Source organism: Ambystoma mexicanum, chromosome 5p, assembly GCF_040938575.1.
Source record: "Ambystoma mexicanum isolate Mex_15411 chromosome 5p, UKY_AmexF1_1, whole genome shotgun sequence".
Classification (NCBI taxonomy): domain Eukaryota; kingdom Metazoa; phylum Chordata; class Amphibia; order Caudata; family Ambystomatidae; genus Ambystoma; species Ambystoma mexicanum.
In genome coordinates this window covers 267862793-267886566 of record NC_090930.1, presented here as the reverse complement: position 1 = coordinate 267886566, position 23774 = coordinate 267862793, and the positions used below count along the sequence as shown (strand labels likewise).

General features: G+C 44.3%; 1 protein-coding gene across 1 annotated transcript in view; it reads left to right on the top strand.

Moving 5' to 3' along the window:
- Nucleotides 1-23774, top strand: part of MCTS1 (MCTS1 re-initiation and release factor) — a 367576-nt gene that overhangs the window by 291231 nt on the left and 52571 nt on the right. Inside the window, exon 4 of the mRNA XM_069612677.1 lies at nt 18968-19101. Coding sequence (XP_069468778.1) covers nt 18968-19101 — 134 coding nt within the window. The remainder of the gene's footprint in view (nt 1-18967; nt 19102-23774) is intronic.

Below are 23774 nucleotides of genomic sequence, written 5' to 3'. Positions count from 1 at the left end.
TTTTCGGGCACTCTTTCACATTCGCTCTAGGCAGCCACATTTCTTGTAGGAAGAACGGTGCACATTCTTGTCTAAACAGCCTAGATTCCGAGTTCAAGTCTTCCAATAATCATTTCGCTACATATTGCAACTGACTCGCCAAGTAATACACCTCATAGTTTGTCAATTTTATCCCCCCCTTCTCATGCGTGTTTTGCAGCTTCCAGAGGGCGAGTCTATTTCTCGTCCCACTCCATAGGAAATCTCTGCATATGCTATGTAATTGAACAAAGAATCGCTTTGGGATCAAATGCGGTATGTTACTAAAATAGTGCAATAGTCTCGGCAGGACCACCATTTTCAACATTGCCCCTCTTCCCATCATTGCCAAAGGAAGCTTTGCCCAGAACTTCATGTTACTCTCCATACTCCTAACCGCCCTCTCAGTATTGTGTATGTGCTCTCCCTCCACCGTGTGGTAGATATCTATCCCAAGGTACCTAAACGTGTCCACTTCCCATGGTATTTGTAATACAGGCCACTGTTCATGCGGGGTCCCTTTATATCTACCCAGCGGGAACATGCATGATTTTTTGGGATTTACTGCTATGCCAGACAGTAACGTAAATTGTTCCATCACTTCTAGCACGTATTGGAGGTTTTCCTCAGGGTATTGTAAGTACAACAATATGTCGTCTACCTACAGGGAGATTAAATGTGATTCAGCTTTTATTGCGATATCCATCACATTATACTGTTGCTTTAGGTATATTGCTAGGGGCTCTAGTGCTAAAATATATAGCATTGGGGACCATGGGCAAGCTCTGCCTGGTGCCCCTGCTGAGTTGCCATCTCTCTGATATCATTGCTCCCGTTTTCACCCTGGTTAGAGGCGTGCTATATAACAATTGAACCCATCTAAGGTACCCCGGCCCTATCCTATAGCTGGTCAGGTCAGCCTTCAGCCAGGGTCATTTTACTGAATCGAAGGCTTTTATGGCGTCCAGTGATACGATTGCCATCTCTCCCTCTTCCTCATTCGCATACTCAATGACTTGATGAAGCCGCCTATGGTTATTTGTGATGTTTCTGCCCAGGACATACCCGGTCTGGTCGGGATGTATGATTTTGGTGATAACTCTTCTGATCCTGTTTGCTAAAACCGCTGTGAGTATTTTGCTATCTTGGTTTAACATTGTCAATGATCTATATGATCCACATTCCTTGGCAGGCTTATTGGGTTTCGGGAGTGGTATGATTATCGCCTCTCGTAGGGTCTGCGGGAGCCTACCCTTGTCATACGCCTCATTTAGCATTGCCAGAAGCGGGGGGAGCACCTCATTCTTGTATTTTTTGTAAAATTCACTCGGGAGCCCATTAGCTCCAGGGGTCTTGCTCGTGGGTAACTGCACCACTACTTCTTCCAATTCTTCTAGTGTGATCGGGGCATCTAGTTCTTCTTGTTCTTCCGTACTAATTTGTGGCAAGCCTATATCTTCTAGTGTTTCATTTATCTTCCTATGATCACTTCCTATTTTATCGCCATATAGGGTTGTATAATATTTTACGAACTCTTGATTAACCCCCTCTTGAGTGTCAGCCGCGCTCCCATCATCTCTCGTGATCGTCCTGATTGTGGGCCTAGGGGTTTCGTTTTTGTAAAGCCATGCCAGCAGTCTTCCTGGTTTATCCCCTCCCGCATGCATTCTTTCTACATACTTCTCATAGTTCAGATTACACAATCTATTCCAGCAGCCCACACATTTTTGCTGCAATCTGAGTATCTCGTCCTCTTCATCGGTGGTGCCACCCTTTGCTAGCGCTTTCTCTAGTTCGTCTTCAGCTTTTTGCAATTCTGTCGCTATTCCTCCTTGTAACCCTTTAGACTTTGCTTTAGCTATTCCCCTTATTTACACCTTAAAGGCTTCCCATAGCATCCCGGCTGACTCAACACTACCTTTACTAATTTCGAAATAGCTTACTATTTCATCTCTCAGACTTTCTCTGAATATAGTGTATCTCAGCATGGAGGCACCAAGTTGGTATCCTTGCTCTCGGGGGCTGATATTGCCATCCTAGTATTAGCGGCGAGTGGTCCGACAGGGACCCTCGCTCTATATATCCTGTAAGTGTGATCTCTGACATCAACTCCTGTGTGACAAATATATAGTTCAATCTAGTATGCAAATTCTGCGGGGCTGAAAAATGGCAATATTGCCTCTCAGGCATATGTTGCACTCTCCATGCGTCTTCGAACCCAAGGTCCGACGTCCGTGCCTGCAATGTTCTGGCTGCGGGGTTGGGTCTATTTATTTTATCGTCTGATCTATCAATTCTTGGATTCAACAGGCAATTGAAATCTCCTCCCCAAATCACCGCCCCTCCCAGGTACCTGCCCATTTTACAATACAGAATCCTAAAATATGCCGCTGTGTCCTGGTTCGGGGCGTATGTATTAATAATACTTATTTCCCTGTTTTCTACCAGCCCTCTTATCACCATCCTCCCGTCCGCTTCCTCCGTAGATTGTAACCGCTGAAAAGGGACATGCGGCGCCACCCATGTCATCACTCCTCTAGCATAGGCCGAATATGTAGCACCCACCACCGTTCCCCTCCAGTTCTTCTTTATTCTTTCTAGTTTTTAGCGCGTGAGATGTGTCTCCTGTATTAATGCTATGTCTATCTTTTGCCTGCGCAGATACATCATAACCTTATTTCTCTTTAGGTAGCTATTTAGCCCTCTAACGTTCCACGTGATGATTTTGAGATCCCCCATTATTTATCAATAATTACCCCCCACCCCCATCCCCCCCACCGGTGCGGTTTCTATCCAGGTCATTTATTTCCGCATGTAGATTCATATAGGCTTGGTCCCCAACTACAATTAACACACCCAACTCAATTACTCCCACCCCACCCCACCCTCCCCCATCCCCAACTTGCCCCAACACAAGATCTACCCCTCTACCACACCCTAACCCTCTCAACTGTTGCCCAGCTCCATCCCTGGATCTCAGGCACCCCAGCATCTAGCCCCTTACCCGACAGTTCGCGTGCTCGGGGCTCAGCTGGGCGATTCCGCCCTAATGGCTTCTCTCCACATTCTATTCACCGGGGGTAGGCCATGTCCCTCTTATGTCTCCTGCATTAACCTTAACATTTGGGTGTCAATATCAATATTTAACTGTGCCGTCTATATTCCAGTCCAAAATGTCCAACAATATTCATCATATGCCACCAATGCCACTCTGCGAGGTTGCCCCCATTATTTTACCATCAAATGCCTCTCCCACAGTACCCCTTTCTCGGTTAACCACAGCATTGTTTCTTGTCACTTATCTTGTGCCTCTCGCCTCTGTTCCACATCATCCAGGCAACCCTGGGCTTCCAACCAATTTGTCGCTTCCTCTGGGGTGTCGAAAAAATGTGCTTTTCTATTAAGTATTATCTTGAGTCTTGCAGGATACAGGAGCATGTATTTAAGACCCGCTGTGCGGAGTATCCGTAGCGTTGTCTCTGCACTTGCATGGTATAGTCAGGGTATACAGTTATGGTCGCTGCCGCTCTTTTGATCGTCCTTCCTTTCCTAAAGAATTCCAGGATCTTCTCCTGATCCCTATAGTTTAGGATCTTTGCTATGATCGTTTGGGGTGGGGCCCCTGACTGCGGCCTTCTCATCAGGGCTCTGTGCGCGCGTTCAACTGCAAACCCTTGGGAGAGCTTGCCTGCTCCAATCTCTTGCATGATCATGCTTTCTACATAGTCCGTTGGTTCTTGGCCCTCCTCTCCTTCCGGCAGGCCCACCACTCGTATGTTACATCTCGCTCTCCCTTCGGGCTCCTCTGCTCGGTTTTCCAAGTCGGATACCTGCTGTTTCAATATATGGACCTCTTTAGCGTTACTGGCACCAGTTTCTGTGTTAGTTTTCACAGCACTTTCGAGGCAGGTTGTCCTTTCTGCGAGCGCTCTCATGTCTTGCCGTAATAATATATATTTTTTTTTAATATCAATTTTATTAATTTATTACAACAAACGCCACAAACCGAATTTACAGTGTATATAATAATTCTTAAGTATACAACAATTTATCGTTATCCACTGTTTCACCCCTCCTTACCGTCCCCCCGAGCCTACTCTCCTTCGTGTTCAGTTTCATTGTCTTGCTGTAGGGATTCCTTATCAATATTTTCAGTTGTATCCTGATCACTTGCTCCATCATGCATGGGCCCAAATAGTTCCGCTATTAGTTGTTTCCAAGCTATCAAGGTTTCTGCCTCTTCCCCCCCCCCCCCAACATTGCTTGCTTCCTGCCATACTGCAGTCTGTCCATTTCTGTAGCTCTTTCCACCATATTTCTATCCTCGGTCTATGGCAAGCCTACCACCCCATTCCAATTCTCCTTTTTTGCTAATACATACGCCAGGTCTTTCAACTTGCTCACATGCTTGAGTTTACATGATCTAGGAAACCCTCCTAACAAGCAGCCCACACTGTGTCTACCACCATTTTGATCCCTTTTTCTTCCATCCTTTGTGCTATTTCTCCCCAAAACCTCTCTATTATTAGGCATGACCAAAACATGTGTACCATTCTGACGTTCTTTTCATCACATTTGCGGCATGACTGTCTTCCTATATTTTTAAATTTAGCTATCTTTTGGGGTGTCATATATGCCCTATGAGTTATATGTAATTGTATCTGTTGTAATCTGGCATTTCTTGACACTTTTTTGTGATATCCTTATGCCCGCTCTCACATCCCATCACTCATTGGGGCCCCCACTTCCTCTTCCCAATCCCGTCTGAGCTGTACCACCTCCTTCCCTGCTTTGGTCATCATCAGCTCATATAATCTAGATATTTCATGTCCCCCTTCTGCTATACCATATATTATATCTATGGTTTTGTCTGGTTCCTCTGCTAATATTACTTCAGACCATGTTTCTTTAATTCGCTGCACCACACTATGGTATGTGATATACTGCCCCTTAAGTAATCCCGTTTCCTCCACCAGCCCCTCAAAGTCCCTTATACTCCCTTCTTGCCATATGTCGTCCATTGTTGCTATCCCCACATGTTCCCAGTGTTTTCTAGTCATTAATGTCTTGCCGTAATAAGTTGACCTCAATTCCTACTGCGCCAATTTTGGCCTCCAGCGCAACTTTCAGGTCTGCCATCGTTGACCCCCACGAGGTCTTCAATTCAGTAATGGCAGCTAGGATCGCCTGGTCATCGCTCAGGGGTGTGACTTCTGCTGGCGATCTAGTGGGGGTCTGCACTGGGGTGGTCGTGTCCTAGAAAATATGTCTATAGTTGGCTGTTTAGCCTTTGTTTTGGCCCCTCTCACCGACATTATTCCGGTCTTGTATAATTGACTGCGGGTCACCAGCAAATTGTCCTCGCACGGGACACTGATTCAGTATTACATTATGTGCTGTGCTGGCTAGATTCCAGCCTCTGCGCCTCTTATGTCCACCAGCACTTATGTGGCCCTGGGTGTTGTGACATGCACACTTATTTAATTCCAGCCACCTTCAGCATTCCCTGCAACTGTGGCCGTGTCATTTAACGTACACGCTGCGATCTGTGTGGTATTAAATCACAGGCATTATCTCTTGGCCGCCATCTTGTTTGAATTTCGACGTCTTATGCCGAGTCAAATACCTGCAGTTGCTGTTTCTTCCACTCGCAACTGCAGGCTTATTCTTTCAACGTGTGCACCAGCACTGCAGCACACGCACGCTTGGATCCGCCGGGGTCAGCCGGAGCCCCAGCGAGGCCCGACGTCGCTCACCAGTCCGTATTGCAGTGTACGGAGCATGTCCTGTACTCCTTCGTTCATCCGTCTACTTATGAGAGGGTCCCCAGCCTGGCTTTATCAGCATCACATGCCTCCTCCCTCTCACACTGTACATTTCTTCTCATCTTGCTCCGGCGCTTTGCGTGTAAGTGCTCTCAATCACCAGCAGTCCGTTACAATGTATCTTGAACAGTTTCCATGCCGCGCTCCCCCACAAGCTCGCAGCCGGCCCCGGCGGCGATACTTTGTTGCTTTCAATCCACTGTACAGGCGTCCCTGCTGATCTTCCAAGACTCATTAGCTGGGAGCGCAGCCACAGCCGCTCGTTTATTTTAAATAAGACCACTTTTGTTCACGAACGGCGCAGCTCCACAATGTTTTCGTATGACTGTTCAGGGACTCCCTTTGTTATCGCCTGGGCGCCATTTTGATTTGTTTTCCGTACGGTGTTCGCCAACTTCGTTGACTCACAACTCGACGTTCCATTTACTGTTCTCGCCAGCTCTTCGATCTCTGCTTGCCTCTTGTATTCATGTGGTTCCAGCTTGAAACAGGCAGCATTTTGCAAGCACAAAGTGTTTTTTCCAGCGGATCAACGTCGGATCAGCATGAGCTCACCGGGAACACGTCCTAGCCTGTGGCCATGTAGCCACACCCCCTAGTTGTTGCTTACCTTAGTCTGCATTCCACTGACCTGAGAAGCAACTGTAATAGTGTATTTCAACACTAGGTTTTACCTGCCTAGAATTGCTGTGTGCCTTTCTTAAAAAGTGTTCTGTAGGCAAGGCATAAATTACAAAAATTGATTAGCAGAATTTGTGAATCAAATTGTTTTGATTATCAAATTATTTGATTAGCAATTTTGTACTAATATTTAATGTCACCAGAATTAGTTGTACCCCAAGACATAGAATTAGCAAGAATGCAGAAATTAAATGAGACAAAACACCCAGATTAAAGGCCCGCAGGTCGGCCCATCGCAACACAAAATCGCTTTATACGCCGATGACGTCCTGCTTATGATCTCGGAAGCCCGCTCATCTTTGAAGCACGCCTTAGCAGAGATAATCAGCTACGGTGAGGTGTCCGGCTTTTCAGTCAACTTCGCTAAGTCAACGGCTTTGGGCATTGGCCTCGCCCCGCAGGAACAGGAAATTCTGGTCAAGATGAGCCCAATCAAGTGGGGAAAAAAGGGCCATCCCCTGTGTAGGGGTCTACATCCCGGCGGACCCAAAAGAGACATAACAGACTAACTTTCCCCGGCTGTGCAAAGAAATAGGAGACCAGAAATGCTGGACGACCCAGGAGATCTCATTAATGGGACGTATAACAGCTTGCAAAATGAACTTGCTTCCGAGGTTTCTTCACACTTGCTCCTCCCTCCCAGTGGCAATACCTGCACCAACCCTCCGAGATCTACAGAGGAAAATGTTGAAGTTCATCTGGAGAGGTAAGAAGGCTAGAATCCCTTACAAGACACTATTGGGTGGCTCCAAAACAGGAGGGCTTGGAGTCCCGGATTTACAGGCCTATAGAGTGGCAGACCAACTGGCACATGTCCACGCATGGCAAACGATCACAAACCGCCCCAGATGGGTAGAACTGGAACAATCACAGCTGCCCCTACGATTTCCACCACACATCCCGTCCCCCCTCAGAATACACTGGGGAGGCCTCCTTATGGCAACCAAACACACCCTGAACACCTGGGACGAGGCACTGAAATGGAAGGGCGTCCCGAGGGGCCTGAACCCACGATCACTGATTTCTCCATAACCCAGCTTTCTCGCCCGGGTCAAACCCCTGCAACTTCCAACGCTGGCTAAACGGTGGCCTTGAGACCCTAGAGCAGCTATACGAGGGAAATGCACCCTGCATGTTTGAACAATGCAAGGAAAGTTTCCATCTCCAGAAAAAAGACAGATTTACCTATATACAACTGCGTCACTGGTGCTTGCATCCCCAAACCCTACAAGCAGCAACGCGCGTTCTCACCCCTCTTGAACTAACGCTCAAGAGCCCCCCGATTCGAGGCAGGATATCCACCTTATACAGGCGCTTTTTGGGCGATTTCCTGGCAGAGAGAACCCACTGCATGGCCCAGTGGGAGGCCGATTTGGGGCACCCAATAGAGGACCAAACATGGGTGGACATCTGAACCCGAGCACACTCCTCATCCACTTGTGTCACCAACAAGGAATGTGCATATAAAATTATGCTAAGGTGGTACTACCCCCCCTCTGCCCCCCCCCCCTCATATGAACCCCAGGGTGGACCACTCTTGCTGGAGAGGATGCGGTCACCCAGGCTCTTTCTTCCACATGTGGTGGACATGCCTGAAAATCCAGCAATTCTGGAAACTATGCCTGGAAACTTGCACAAATCACCGGGGTGGCAGTCCCGCTGGAACCAGGGCCAGTCCTGTTAGGGGTCCCAGTCCCTGCGATTTACCCACGCTCCGGGAATAGGGTGAAACTGTTGACCCAATGCCTTCTAGCTGGGAAATCGGTGCTGGCCCGCTGTTGGAAGTCCTCGGACGGCCCTTGTGTGGCTCAATGGTGGACAAAACTTTGGGACATATTGGTAGCGGAAAAGGTAACAGCAGCAAAAGCCGGGACTCTCCACCGATTCCAGAACATTTGGGGCCCGTTACTAAAATAGGATCAACGTTTTCCCGCTCTGACCTGCAAACCCATCAATGCCCGATGGACCCTGAGAGACCAGGAGGACCCCGGAGGGGACACATAGACAGTGGGGCCACAGATCGGACAGCCCAGAGGGTGGAGGCCTCGGAGGGGGAAGGGAGGGAAGGTGGAACAGGTCTGGAGGGAGATATTTGGGGGTCAACACGTCTCTGATACTGTTTTTGACCTATGCTTGTCAACATGCCTTGATTTAAAATGATCATTAGAAATCATTTCTGCATTTTTTTTTTTTTTTTTTTTTTATGTACCTCCTGGAAATATAACATTAGTGCAATTTCTGTAAAATGTAACAGTTTGCTGCATGAATGGCCAAAATAATAAATGATAAAGAATGCTCTAAAAGATATTTCAGTTCAAGGCTGTGTGGCTGGGTCATGCAGTCAGTGTTGCAGCACAATGCTGGGCCCTTCTGTTAAGGAGAATTCTCATTTCTGTGCTAATTTCCTTCAACCTTAGAGACCCCCAGCTCTTTTGCTGGACTTTAGGACTTTTAATTTCTACCCCGGAGTGAGGGAGCCCTTTTTCTCACTCTCTCATGTATTTTTGACCTGATTTGGATTTTGTGTTTTCTTCGTTTCTCGAGTCTGACAAACTCCATAGGCGTCCTTTTGTATTGTGACACACAGCACCTTTCAGTGCAGTGTCACAGAGAAGTCCTTCGGAGTAAGGTTTAAGTACCTTTTCTTGGGTGAACTACTGTTCCCAAGAATAGTAAAGTGAAATTGACTTTTAAAAAAAAAAAAATGTTTTTATTTAACGGTTGAAGCATATGACAATACAATATCATCATGGATAAGCATCGTTATAGGCAACAATCATAAAGAGTCCCGACCGCTACCCCATTTTCCCATGGTTCTTTCCCATCAGGAGTCTCCCCCTCCTGTTCTTCTCATCCTGTCCCACCCTGACCCAGATTTAGCCGTGCTAAGCGAGACTTAAAAGTTAGGTCTGGGTATCTGTTGTTATATTCAAGAAGCGGAGACCAGATAGTATGAAAAAGATGGAGTCTCCCCTCTCGCGCTGCGGTTACTTTCTCCCACACCATCACATCCCAGATCTTTCCCCACCATAGAATCAAATTTGGGCCCTCTGGGACTCTCCAGCATCGAGCAATGGTGATGCGTGCTGCCAAAAGCAGGTGTGTTAGCAGTTTAGCGCGCACCCCCGATTTGGGATAGACCCCCCCCCCACCCCCATCCACCGGGCACCCCAGCAACATAATCTTGGGACAGATCGGGAGTTTGTTTCCTGTTATATCTTCAGTTACCCCCGCAATAGACTCCCAAACCATCTGAACCCATGGGCAGCTCCACCACATATGAAAGTATGTCCCTTGTGCCCCGCAGTTCCGCCAGCAGGTAGGGGGTAAGGATGCCTGAAAATGGTAAATTTGGGTCGGGAATAATACCATCGGAAAATCAACTTTAGGGCACGCTCATTATTCGTAACCCATCTTGAGGATGAATGGGCCCTGGCCCATATGTCCAACCATTCTGTGTCATCCAGCTGAGAGCCCAAGTCCGCTTCCCATCAGGGCATAAAGTCCGGGCTGCGGGGGATTAATAAGTCTGCTCTCAAATGTTTATATAGTCTCGAGATGCCCCCTCTGCTTGAGCCCTCCCAGATTGTTCGCTCAAGCGGGCTTAAGGTGCGCATGGGTTTGTGTTTGGTCTCTGGGTGTGTGATCCAATGCTGCAGCTGAAGGTAGGGGAATCTTGCTGCTGCTGTAACTGAGTGCCAGGGGTCGAGAAATCCATAGTCTAGTGCAACGTCTTTAAGCCAGACCGAAGCTCCAGGGAAGATCCTGAGGACCCTCCCAAAGTAGGACGATCCAATCTCGAGTCACTTCACCAGAGTGCTGGACTAAGGAGTGAAGGAAGCCCATCCAGTGTTCAAGATCTGCGGTGGTGCTATTTGCCAGTAGCTTAAACCGCAAAGTGCCGCTGAACTGAAAAGAGCCCGCAGCTGCCGCCAATCTCCGAACTGCTGTGCAGGAGTCCCCCAGACATCCTCCCTCTTGACCCCACGACTGAGGCCCAGGAACACAGGATCTGCAAGTCTGCAACCAGGACAGAAGCCAGCTGGATCCTTTTCTTCTAACCTAAGGTACTGTTCTGACTCAGGGGTGCTTACCTCTTTGTTTGTAGCTTGCTTGTCTCAGTTGAGATTTGCAGTAGCTGCCTTTCTAGAGTTATTCTCTAAAGTGTGGCTTCGGCATTCCAAAGAAGTAACTGACGACATATGCCGATTTTGCTTGAAGGAGCCCGAAACCCTTGAACACTTAATAACTTAATGCACGTCAATTACTGCAAAACGTATCCTACATCTTGGGAACTTTTGTCCTGCGAGCCCAGATTCTCGAGATTGGTGGTCTCATGCAATGGCAGGCAATTCGGTGAAACTATGCTGTGCGATAGTTGATTTCATCGCCTCTCTCAATTTGAAGGCTGTGGGTCAATTAACTCAGACTGTGCCGCCCTAATCACGAAGCTAGATGGCACTTGCACGGTGGCTTCGGTTGCTCCTGTGTGTTCTTTGCACTTATTTTTATTGCATTTTCTCTCTCGGTTTGATCTAATGGTAGCGTTTTTGGAAAAACACGCGAAAAAAAAAACGTTTGTAATAAGTCTGATGTCACAGTGTTACGCTGAGACATATCAGACTGATGTTGCAAAAAAAAAAAGAAAAAAAAGTGATTTCCTACAACAAACTGTCTAACTTTGTGCCTGAAAGAGTGTTAGAAGCTGCACTACTCCTTGGTTTTTGCCTGTTCATGGCTTGGATCAGCTGCCATCCTTTCTAAATGTGCAAAAACAATGGGCCTGATTTATTCATGGCCCGAGTAACAAGTAATTTATGTTGCACCCAACGGGTCCCATGAGCCTTCCTTGGTTTCTGAACAGACTGTTCCATGGCTAATCCCAGAGCATGCAGTTCACGCAACCTTTTGGGGCTTTTTTGATACAATAAACCAATTGCATTAACATATTGGACACATCACTAAAGTAAGTCTTATCCAATGCATCCTTCACTGCCAATTCAAAACGGTGAGAAAACAATGGACAGACACCAGCCATTTAATGTCTTGCCTGAGCAGTGCAGCAAGACTTTGACCCCCGTTAACAGCTGCCCCGTTCGCACCAAAACCCACCATTTTCTTGAAGGAGAACCCTGTTTCATTTAGGACTTCCAATAGAAGATTTTACATCCCCCTCACTGCGACAATAACTAACTGATTTTATTTTGAGAAAAGAAACGTCCACTTCACCACTTTGTGGGTTTACGTATATAACGTACACCAACACCTTCTCTATTACACTGCTATCTGTGCTACCTTCCGTTTAGACAGAAAAAGCACCAGCAGTTTTGAGAACATTAAATAGTTCTTCCTCAAGGTAGCGTCCAATACAAATTGTAAGCTCTCGTCCTTTTACAGCATTAGTATAGTTGGAGCCCACATCAACACCATGACGCTTCTGCTCAGCCCACATAGAAAACATTGTAATAGGAATGTCATCCTTTGCCATTGTATAAAGGATATACATTAGCTTGCCCACAGTGAGGCTATGCTGATCCTCTACTGTAGTCAAAGCTCTCCCTGTTTTCACAAATAAAAATCATAAAATCAATGACTGTCAAAAGCAGCTTGCAATTGCTCGAACTAAGCACAGCCCTAGGAAAAATCTTCACTAACTTACCCATTGAAGTGTGGTGGTAAAGGTCCACAGCACTGCGCTGCTTTCTGAATTTCTTGAATTTTTTGACTTTTCGGTGTTGCTCTGTTTTCAAGTGCTTGCAGAGTGTGTTTACATTCAGCTGGGAGCCACTGCTCCCAGAAATCAACGAGGCTCTGCAATTCCTCATAGAATGCAAATCTGTTTGAAATTCTGCACAAAGTGGACATCTTGCACACAGCGTCTTCCTCTTCATAAATGTCTAGCCAGGTTTTGCCTGGGATGTATTTTCTCTGCCACCCCAGAGCTGTGGGCAATTTCACAGGATGTGGTTTCGAGGTGGCCATGGCTAATGGAAAAAAATATTAAACATTAAAGGTCCATCAGTTCACTGCATCAGTGTCAACTGCTCAAGAAGAAGACCGCAGCTACAGGGAGTTTGTGACAAACTGGGGACAAGAAGTTGGGGACCGACCTAATTAGTTCTCATTCTGCAGCATCAAAACCACAGTAGATACCCAGCTTTCAGTCTCTTGGTCTGCATGTGTTGGTGTGTAAATAGTTCTTGCTTACCTTAGTCTGTGTTCCACTGAACTGAAAAGCAACTGCAATTGTAGATTACACCCAAAGGTCTTACTCGCCTAGTATAACTGTGTGTTATCCTGAATGTGGTTATATTTTTCTACTGTTCCTTGAATGAGTGTTCCACTATTCAGAAAAGTATATTTGCAGGTTGATTTACTAAGTGATAACTTAACTGGGTCACTGCACGACTGCTAGGGTCTACTACCCTTGTATTACTGAAAGTACTCAGAAAATAACTTATGGTTTTACTCCCCATGAATAGGTGTGTCCTATACTAAATGTGTTCTGATAAGGTCTGGCTTCCCTAGAAATACTGTTGGTATTCTTAATAAGGTCTATGCTTTTGTCCATGTACCTTCAAGCATTGTGTTGTGTTTTTATAATGTGTATGACTCTGACAAAATACTTATCCCCAAGACTTAACTTGGCCTAACAGTATTTATAATAAACCTTTATTTCTTATAATACTTAGGGTTGTCAGTGTATCTGTTTAACCCTATGTATAATCCAAGTTCTTTGTACCTTCCTACAGCCCTCGCTGCCTTTTAAGATAAACCTGGCTGCTCTGTCTATGCCACCATATACTCAGGTGGTACAGCATTCTACTAATAGTGGAGTCTTCAACTGTCTCAGTTGAATGGTTTTACTAAGCCCTTAGTTGGACATCAGAAAAACTGTCCTAACAGAGCTCAAGGTGTTAAAAAGAAAACACTCCCTTCTTCAGGAGCACAAAACTGTAAAATGTAACAATCATTAGTTCAAATATATTACATAATTTTCAACACCCCTCAAAAGTAGGTTAACCAACAAGAATTAGTTTTATATACCCAACAAGTAGTGCTTCAAAAGTAGCGAAAGGCGGCAATTCAACAATTCATTTGTAAATGAAACCCCTTTGCAATAGTGATGAAATGTTAAAGTACGAATCGCCATCATCACCAGTGTATAAAGCCAGATCCCATACATTTAATGACAATGCAGAGAAATTCAGTGATGACACAAAATAAAAGTACACAAATGTATCCCTTACAATCCAAAACAAATTGAATAAAATGAAGCCTACCACAATATAAAAGCAGTTAATCACCTAACAGATATAAATGTTGATTCTTAATTATCCAACATAATCTTATAATATTCAAGTAACAGAGAGCCCCCTAATTAGACAGACAGCCTGGTGGATCATCGTAAATAAGGAGCTCAAGTCCACATGAAGATATGCTCAATTTAAACTAAATTCAGATAAAAAAGATGCAGATTCTAGAAAATTGAGGAAATTTAGAAGAGATGAACAATATTGTCTATACCTGGCAGGACTTTTATGCTCAGAAATATGGAAGTAAATCATATAAACACAATCGGGTCCAGTTCGATCGGAGCTCTACTAACAAATCAGAGGACACATTCAGGACTAATAGGTGACAACATAGAGACACCAGCAACTGACTCTGCTCCCACCGCTTCTACAACACGTGTAATACCTTCTCCCTTACCATCAAGTAGGCCCGTTTTTTTAGATTAAAAAAAAAACAGAAGAGGTAAGAAGGAATTTCAGGCAACGTCCCAAATAACTACAGAACAAGATCTGGTAGTTAATATTTCCAGCAAGTCCTTATCTAGACAACACATTACTTAACGGTTTATCTTTTGTACCAACATCTAACAGCAGTCTGTTTGATGAAAAGATTAGCCTTTTTAAGTTGCTATGCAAAATGAGACTCCAAATATTTTTTTGACATACAACCACCAATGGAAGAGGAATCCATTACATTTGATTTCCTCGCATTGCGCCCCAGGAGTACTTTGCTGCCATTAACTTATTTGAGAATAAGGTTCTGGAGGATTTTGTGAAGATACATTTTAATAGAAAATATCCCCATAATATTAAAAACCAACTACTCCTGATTGAATCATTTTCGAGAGATGACTTTAATCATTGACCTGGCAGACCAAGGGTGAACTATTTTGGTGATTTGGGACATTTCTCGACACACATACGGATCTATTCCTTTGTTCCTTCCCCTTCCCTTCACCCTTCTCACGCCCTGGGATGTTGGAATTTATGCACTACCACACAACTAGTGGTTATGCATATTAATATGCCACTCCTTTTCCTCTTGATGACTAATCCCATACCCAGAAATCAATGTGGGTAGTATTTGTTAAGGGTACTTTCCCTTCCTTATTTTGATGAGAAATGGGTTAATTCTTATCCCATTCTCGCTCAATTGGTTTTTTGTCTCCCTGAAAGGAGGCTGAGCAGTTTGTCCCTTTGTTTTGCCACCCTCGAAGGCAAAATTGGAGAGCCTGATATCTCAGAAGATTACTAACGGTCCTGAAGAAGATGGTCTGAACCACCTTGACCATCGAAACCGGTCGACCTCTTTGGCCATGGGGGCTCCCATGTCCATTTAGATATCCCTATGAACCAGAAGGGATACCTAAGATAGACATTAGTATATTGCTCACACCACGTGAGCATTTTAGGTATCCCAGCTAGGTTGGAATATTTTTAGACACTGTTACAAGAACTCCTGTATGTGGCCAACCAGCTGCCCTAGGGTGAATAAATAATAGAATTTGAAATCCTATGGCCACCTGATAGTCCATAATAAGCTCAAGTAGCTGTTTTGACAATGATCTAATAACCAGTCCTGCCATCTGCAGTAGTTTAGGAGTTTGGTTTTTTATGATTGATTGCTTCTTTATGCTTCAAGACACTTGGGACAGTTTCCCTCTATGTATATCCCCTTTAGATAGGTGTTGCATCACATGCCATCTAGGGCTAGGCATCCCTGCCAGGGACAGGGTACTTTAGGGGTAGATAGCACACTGGGTTCTCACACGGTTCTTTTAGCCAGCCATTGTCTTGAAAACATTTTGCTTGTAACTTTGTTTCTCGCATTATGAAGAGACAACCTTGACGTCTTCACCTTGACCCTCAACTTTTGAGTCTTTTTCCTAAGCCTCCTATGATTGGATAAGAAAGAGCGAGGCATTAACTTAAAGGGACAAATTAGTTAGTGCAGAGAAACCAATGTTGAATACCCAGAGATTTCTATATCCACGCAAGAAGGGCACATTTCCCTGTTTATCCTGTAGTAACTAACAATGTTATCAAAGGAAATGCTTTTTCACATCCCCATACTGGACAGACGATTGCTCTGAGAGACTTTGTTACCTGCTGCTCCTCGGGAGTTATATACTGTATCAGGTGCCCACATGGCCTTTTTTATAAATTGGCCAAACAAAAAGAACTGCCGAGAACGTTGGTTAGAGTACAAATCCAACATTCAAACAAATCATATTAAATCACTTGTCATTTCTCTGATTAAGAATCTGCATTAATATCTTTTAGGTGATTTACTGCTTTTATAGTGTGGCAGGCTTCATTTTATTTCCTTCCATTTATTTTATATTGTCGTGGAGCTGTTTCTGTGCACTTTTGTTATGTGCCATCAATGAATTTCTCTGCATTGTCACTAAATGTATGAGATCTGGCTTTATTCACGGGTGATGATGGTGATTAGTACTTATACATTTATCACTATTGCAAAGGTGTTTCATTTACACATGGATTGTTGCATTGGCGGCTTTCGCTCCTTTTGAAAAACTGGTTGATGGGAAAATAACTAATTCTTGTTGGTAAATCTGCTTTGGAGGGGTGTTGACAACTGTGTAATAAATTCGAACTAATGATTAACATATTTGTTACGTTTGACAGTTTTGTACTCCTCAAGAAGGGGGTGGGGGGGTTCCCAAAACGCATTGAGCTCTTATTTCATTCAAGTAAAGACATCTTCATTTAACTCTGTGTACAGAATGGATTATTCATATTGTGCTGAATTGTAATCACTATTATGTAATTATTTTATAACTATTGGTTGTATAATCGGCACAAAGGTGTGCATGGGGGGAGGAGGCCTAGGCTTAGGACACCATCTCTTTGTCCATGCCAGTTAGTAATGCCTAGCAGAACGTACGTTCAGTTATGCATCCAATCGTCCGTCCAGAGGCCCATCTGGGTGTACAAACCCACCAATGCTGGTTTGGAAAGCATAGAACACTGTCTGGTAATGAGACTGTTCGTCAGATCTGAATTTCATAACTTAATCCATTTACTAGAGCTCCTAAATTTTCAAATAATCTGGGAGATTCCCCACGCAGATGGACGGTTTCCCCCACCTGAATGGCTCTACATGGTTTGTTCTTTTTGGTACTTTGCTTCATAATCTTCCCTGAACTCTGTTCAGTATGATTAACAGAGGCTGTAGGAAGTTTCAGAGACGTTTGCCAAGACCCCTTTTCCCTTCTAGCAAGATAACAAAAATACATCTTTACTCCACTGTGCCTGCAGTAAAGGTGATGCCCAAGTGATGAGGCCTGCACCTTTTAACCTTTTTATCAAATTACTCTGGGACCTCATTAGTGATTATTTTTAGTTTTTGACCAAATTTGTATACTGCCACTTAAACCAGTCTCCATGTAATGACTGTAATCCAGGCTCCGAGCAGGCTTGCTGGAACTACAAGTCACCTGCTTTTAGCAGGCTGATGGTAGTTTTTTCATAATGCGTAAAGTGAGAAGGCCTGTTTCGATACTTTCATGTAGATGGACAATTGTGTGCGCAAATGTTTCTCCATTTACTTTAGTTGCAAGCTTGTTTTTGAAATTCAGAGATGCATATGTTGCAAACCAAGTTTTCTGTCAAATGTATCTGTTCGCCAAGTCTCAGTAAAGATATTTGCTCTCACTAAAGCAGTTACCTAGACCTTCAGCAGAGACCAGTGGCATTAATCCGGCAGTGGTATGCAAACATGCATAAGGGGTATCTATAGGTTCTCTGCCATACCCACGCCACTTGAGATGAATAAACCTACAACAAACTAATAGTCCAAATTGGTGATGAAGCATAGCTCTCTAATCAGAGCCAAGCACTGATCCAAGAGTGGAGTGCCTATTGAGAGGAAAATCTGCGATTGCAGGTGCCATGGGTCTGTGAGTGGGATGCGGGGGGTGGGGGAGGCAGGGCTAGAGAGGGTCTGTCGTGGGTGTGTGGACATTCTGTGAAAGAGAGACAGGGGGAGGGTATGTGGGCCATTTTCATACACAGGATGTCAATCTGGTGTCCGTAGAGGTTAAAGAAGCCCATCTCTGCTTTGTAGGGAACATCGGAACTGGTGAAGATGCAAAAAAGATCCAAGTTACAAGCGCCAGTAATGATCTGTGTGTAATGAGTTATGTTTTTGGTGTGCGTTTTGTAATAGGTTATCCTTTGCAGCTTCTTGTGCATCCAAGACTTGGAGAATTGGCAGCTCCAGCTTGAAAAGGAAACACCTCCTAGAATATCTTAATCAGTAATCCTCATTAAAGGAACAAAAACTAATTTCTGTCTGCAATTTTTCTGTTTGAGGAAGCCTGGAGAAACATATAGGATATAATTGAGTCTTGATATTTCGGAATTACTTTTATGAAGGAACGTGCTTTATGAAAAAAATAGGTTGGGGCACATGGTTTGGTTATGAACATTTGGACTGACGGGATTTCATTTTCATACCCAAACAAACCATGTACATTAACATTTTTTTCATGAGTCCCTGTTGTGAAGAAGGTATTTTAGACTAGCTACTCATCTGAAACATCGTTGACAGGTTTTTGCATTCACCCACCAGCAGGCTAACCTGGTGTTTCATATCAATAGACCATATTAGCTTGAATATTAGATCCAATATGTTTTACCTGTGCCCTATGATGTCACTTTAGGATATGAAACACTCACTGTTTTGTGGGATGGACTGGGCAAATTCCATTAACTCTTGTGTATATCAAGTTGCCCCAGATTTGCATGTTGGGAAATGCTAGCAAAAATGGGAAGTGTATAGACCTGTTATTCTAAATAATTCTTGCAACAGTTACCCGAGAGCTCTTTGGTTAGGACGTTGATACATTGTGGTCGCTTAATATTATAGGATATTGAAGTATTCTTAGGCGTGCAAGTGATTTGATACGTTTTGCTTTAGGTATTTTTCTGTGCTACAATGTAAAACATTGTTATCAGTTTGTTTAGTTTTGCAGCATATTGATCCTACGTTTTCAGCCCTTTTTGCGAGATGGAGAATACATAATGAATAAACAGTATGGTACTGGTGTGCACTCTGTTTCTTTGTTGAATAATTTCACAGTATGTTCTCATGGTTATTCTGAATGTCTTTTTCTTTCACAGACCCATTTATTTTACCACATCAGCAAGTTGATAAAGGAGCGATCAAATTTGTCCTTAGCGGTGCCAATATCATGTGTCCAGGCCTGACCTCACCAGGTGCAAAACTTTATCCTGCAGCCTCAGACACAGTTGTTGTATCCTTCCAAAGTGATTCATTTGCTAGGAATTCCTGATGTCCTCACTTACTGCAAAGCTATATTGGTGAAGATACATTGTTGTCATTAGTCAGCATTTTGGGGACCTCGTATGATATGTGCAACCATAGATTCAGAAGGGAATGCACTAAGTATAAATTGTTGACGTGAAACCTCAATGCCACTTAATTGTTCTTGGCACAATTACTTTTCTTGGTTTGCATGTCATAGCACTTGTGTGAACTGCCACCTTTCTCTATTTGCAAAAGATTTGACGAGTAATTTTGCTAGCCTTCCATTCAATATCCCAAGCTACTATGAAGTGATAGCTTGAATGTGAAAAGGTCCCTGTAAAGCCACCTGTCTAACGTGGAGGTCCGAGTTATATTTTGCTTTGGTTGTGGGGATCTATTGGCACAGAAAGGCAAAGGGCATGGTGCAGCAGAAATGGGGCACTGTTGAAAAACGAAAGAAATTGATTCTGTGTAGTTCTAATCTGTTTATTCCTGCCAGCTTTTGATTTGAATTAAAACATTGTTCACAGATGACAACGTTCCGTGGAGTGGAGGCACTTGATCTTCTCTCTTTCAATAATGAACAAAAGGGGCAGAATTTAACAAAAGGAATTCTCCCATCATTCATTGTAGATTGTCTGGTGCTATTTGCTCTATTTCATGGCCTGTCTCTGGGTTGTAGGTGCTCCTGGTTTTTGCATATTCTAAATGTTTTCTAATGGCGGTTTACATATCTCCATAATGAAACATTTTATTTATTTTATTTATTTCCTTGATTTAATCAAATTAATGATTTTTACAAAACATAGTTGAAGAAGAACAGTAGAATGAAGTTCATAAAGACAAAATAGCCTTTAGAGTTTGAGTGGTTGCAATTGTCCAGGTATTTCTTTCTCCGCTCATTAAGCGATTCCACCAGAATTCTTCTTCCCTGATTTAAGATGCCAAAAGATGTTGCTGCAGATATTTTTCGCCAATTTCTTGTGTACCTGGACAATTTAGAAGCAGGTGGCGTATAGTTTCAACTTTTGTGGAGTCCTTACAGAAACGACATATATCTGAGTCACTCAATCCTCTTCGTTTCAGAATCTCGTTGGTCCTGCAGTAAGTTTAAGCGTGCTTTCAGGAACAGGTTTCTGGCTGCTTTCCTAGGAAACTTGCTCAAATAGTTGGGAACAATGTTGAGTCTACTTTGGTAGGGTGGAAGATGATTGACTGATTTCGCTTTTTCTGCATAATCCAAAGTCTTTATCCAGTCATACTCTATTTTCCTTTTTATTTTTAGAGGGTTCCAGATAAGCTCTTGTTCCGAGGAATGAATTTCCACTAATGTAACTTTTCGTGCTCTTTCCCAGGATTTTAGCACCGGACAGCGTGCTGCTTGGACTTCGGTGCGAATCGTGGCAAGCACGTAAGGACAATCAGGAAGTAGCATTTTTCTGTAGAGCATCATAAATTTGGTCTCCACAGTCCCTTGCATTGAGAGTAGACCCAATTCCCTTCTGATTAGAGGCGCCGATGTTGATTTTGGCAGACCCAGAACCGTGCGCCAAAAGTACCCCTCTAGCTTCAGCCACAGCTGAGGGGGCGTGTGAGGAAGAGCATCCGCTGCATAGGTGAGTGATGGAACCACCTTTGTACGATAGAATTTGATCGCTGGCAGCAAGGAAAAGTGTCCATACTTCTTGTCCAGTGCACGAGCCTGTGCAGCTAATTTTTTTAATTTGTTGACCAAGCAAGTCTGAAAGGTTGCGTTTACACTGGAGCTGTCCAAAGTTACTCCAAGGTATTTAATACTTGATACTTTATCAAGCGCCACACCTTCCAGATACCAGGAGAATTTCTCTTGTGCCCGTTTGGGTTTTTCCATCGTCAAAATTTTGGTCTTCGAGACGTTGATGGTTAAGTTGTTTCCACGAACGTAAACAGCCAGATTTTCAAGCTGACGCTGAAGGCCAATTGGGGTCATATCCATTAGGATTAAGTCATCTGCATAAAGTAACCTTGTGGTTTTGCAGTTTCCCAAAGACGGCGGAAAGGAGCGAATAGATTGTTCGGAGTCCTTGAAGTCATTGAGGTAGGTGATAAAAAGTGCAGGAGCTAGCGGACATCCCTGCTTTACTCCTCTGCCGACTGAAATTTCTGACGATAGCAAGCCTGCTTGGTTTAACCTCACACGGAGCTTAGTGTCCGTATGTAGTGCCTGGATTGGTTGAAGTAGTTCTGCTGGACAGTTCCACAGGGACAGTTTCCTCCACAAATTAGCTCTATTAACTTGGTCAAAGGCTTGCGCCAAGTCAATGAAGGCCAGGAACACTCTCGGGCCTCCTGCTAGCACCTTGCTTTTTAACACACTGAGAAACATGATGTTTATGGACGTACCGTTGTTCTTGGTGAAACCCGTTTGAAATGGGTCAGCACGATCTGTATCTTTGAACCATCGGTGTAATTGCTGGAGTAATAGGGAACCGAACACCTTTCCAACCGTGTCCAGAAGGGCTATAGGACGATAGTTCATGGGATCTTCTTTACGTCCTTTTTTGAAAATAAGCACCACTATTGATGTTGTCCATGAAAGCGGAATTTGTCTGGCCTGTTTGCATCGTTTGAAGATCTCACTAATCAGTGCAGACCATTCCTTCGGGAATTGTTTTAGATCAAGATTTGTGATGCCATCTGGTCCAGGGGCTCTCGATGGTTTAAGCCTGAGAAGCATTTTAGTGATCTCTGTTTCGTTGCTCAGATCAGCCCACGGTTCCAATTTTGTACTTGGCAGCGATGTCCCCGAGTGTGTAGGCGTCTGAAAAAGATTGGAATAAATTTTTATCCAGTCAGCTTCACAAATCGGGTTTGTTAGCGATTCGCCGGGAGGATTGAGCTTAGATCTGATCAATGACCAGAACTCTCTGGGGTGATGACCACAAACCAGTTTCAACATTGCTTCCGCGTCTTGTTGGTAAAGGTTGCTCCGATGTTGTCTAATCCATGTTTTATAGGTTCTCTGCACCTGTGTGAAGGTCGCCTGGTTTTCTAACGTCGGAAATGCTCTCAGCTTTCTCTTTGCTTGTCTCAATTGAAGCCTTTTTAGGACCAGTTCTTCATTGTACTCGTGTGAGGCGGTTTTGTTGTGCCGTCCCGGGCCATTGGGCTTTGATTTGCAAGGTAACAGAAGCGGTTGATAATCTGGTAATTGCAGGACCTTCTGTTGGTTTTGTTCTTTACCTGTACTTGTGTACTGCCACTTTATCGTAGAAATGGCAGCTGCTGACAGTTTTAAACAGGTTTGTTGATTGTTCGCCTCAACAGGAGCAGGCATAATTAGGTTATGTGTTGAACTCGTCTTCCATTTCAACACCAGCAAGTTATGATCACTCGCCACTGACTTTAATACTTCAAACGATGTAGTGAAGGTGGCCAGATGCCTACTGATGAAAATGTGGTCAATATCCGCGTGCGAGTTGCCTCTTTCCCAGGTAGGTGGCCGCCCTTGTCTAGAGAAAAGGTCCTCTGCGCACAGCAGATCACAAGTTGACATTAGAGCTAACCACTTTTCTCCACGTTTGTTTCTAAGAGCTGAGCCAAGAGGCTGGGGGTGCCCTGCTGCTTCAAGCGGCGTCCAGGTAGCATTTAAGTCTCCACAAATGACCAGTAATGCCTCTGGATTAGTCACCAGGGCTTCATTGATGGTTTCTCTGGTCAAGGCAATGAAGGAAACGTCACTCAAAGCTGCCGGATTCCAATAGACGTTAATGATAATTAAGGGCTGTTTCTTGAATGTGCCCTTTTCCTCCTTGCAAGTCATCCAGCTGACTTCCGTGGCCAACAGGTAAGTAGAAGAACTTAAAGTTTTCTTTAGTTGTAGTCCTGGGCCACACCGAATGGCCGTGATAAGGCCCGATGAAGGGCGTCCGAAGGTCCCTTTTATCGCTGGAGCACAAACCAAGTCGTAGCCGTCAATGTATGGACGTTCTATCGTCCAAGTCTCTTGTAGACATATGTCCAAGGACCCCAAGTTTACATCTCCCTTTTCCATCAGATGCTGGAAACCACGTGTGTTCCATGACCCCAGTGTTTGTTTTATGGAGAGGGGTGCAGAGAAATGACTGGCGAGTTGCTATTTGGTCTTATTCTGCGTGAGTGCCTTTGGCAGCCATGCCCAGAGTTGTGACAAAGGGGCTTGTTTGGGGGGGTCCTTCGTACCAAGGCCATCCTCACCGGCAGGTTGAGTTATTGTCCGTTGAATTTTAGCCATAGGGCCACAAGGGCGTCTTCCTATTTTCAGCGGGTGCTGGAAAACAGCTTCCTCTCTAATTGCTTCCTCCAAAGGTTGTTGACTCGTAGTTTTGCAGCGATTAGTCTGCGGCACATCTGCAATTTGATCCTCAGAGGTTAGTTCGATAAAGCGAACCTGTCGCTCAGAACCTCTCCAAAACTCTTTTCGTCAATTTCAGTTTGGTGCTCGAATTTTCAGAGTGTGGAGGTTTAATTTGTCCCCGCTGTTCGACTGATTCACCACGTACAGCAGAGGATGCCCCTTCTTCGAGTTCAAACAGATCGAATCCCAGCTTTAGAAGGTGTTCAGCTGCCTCAGCTATTATAATTTTCGCCCAGTTAGTATGAACGTGGAGGTAGGCACTCGCCGTTTTACCTTGATGGAAT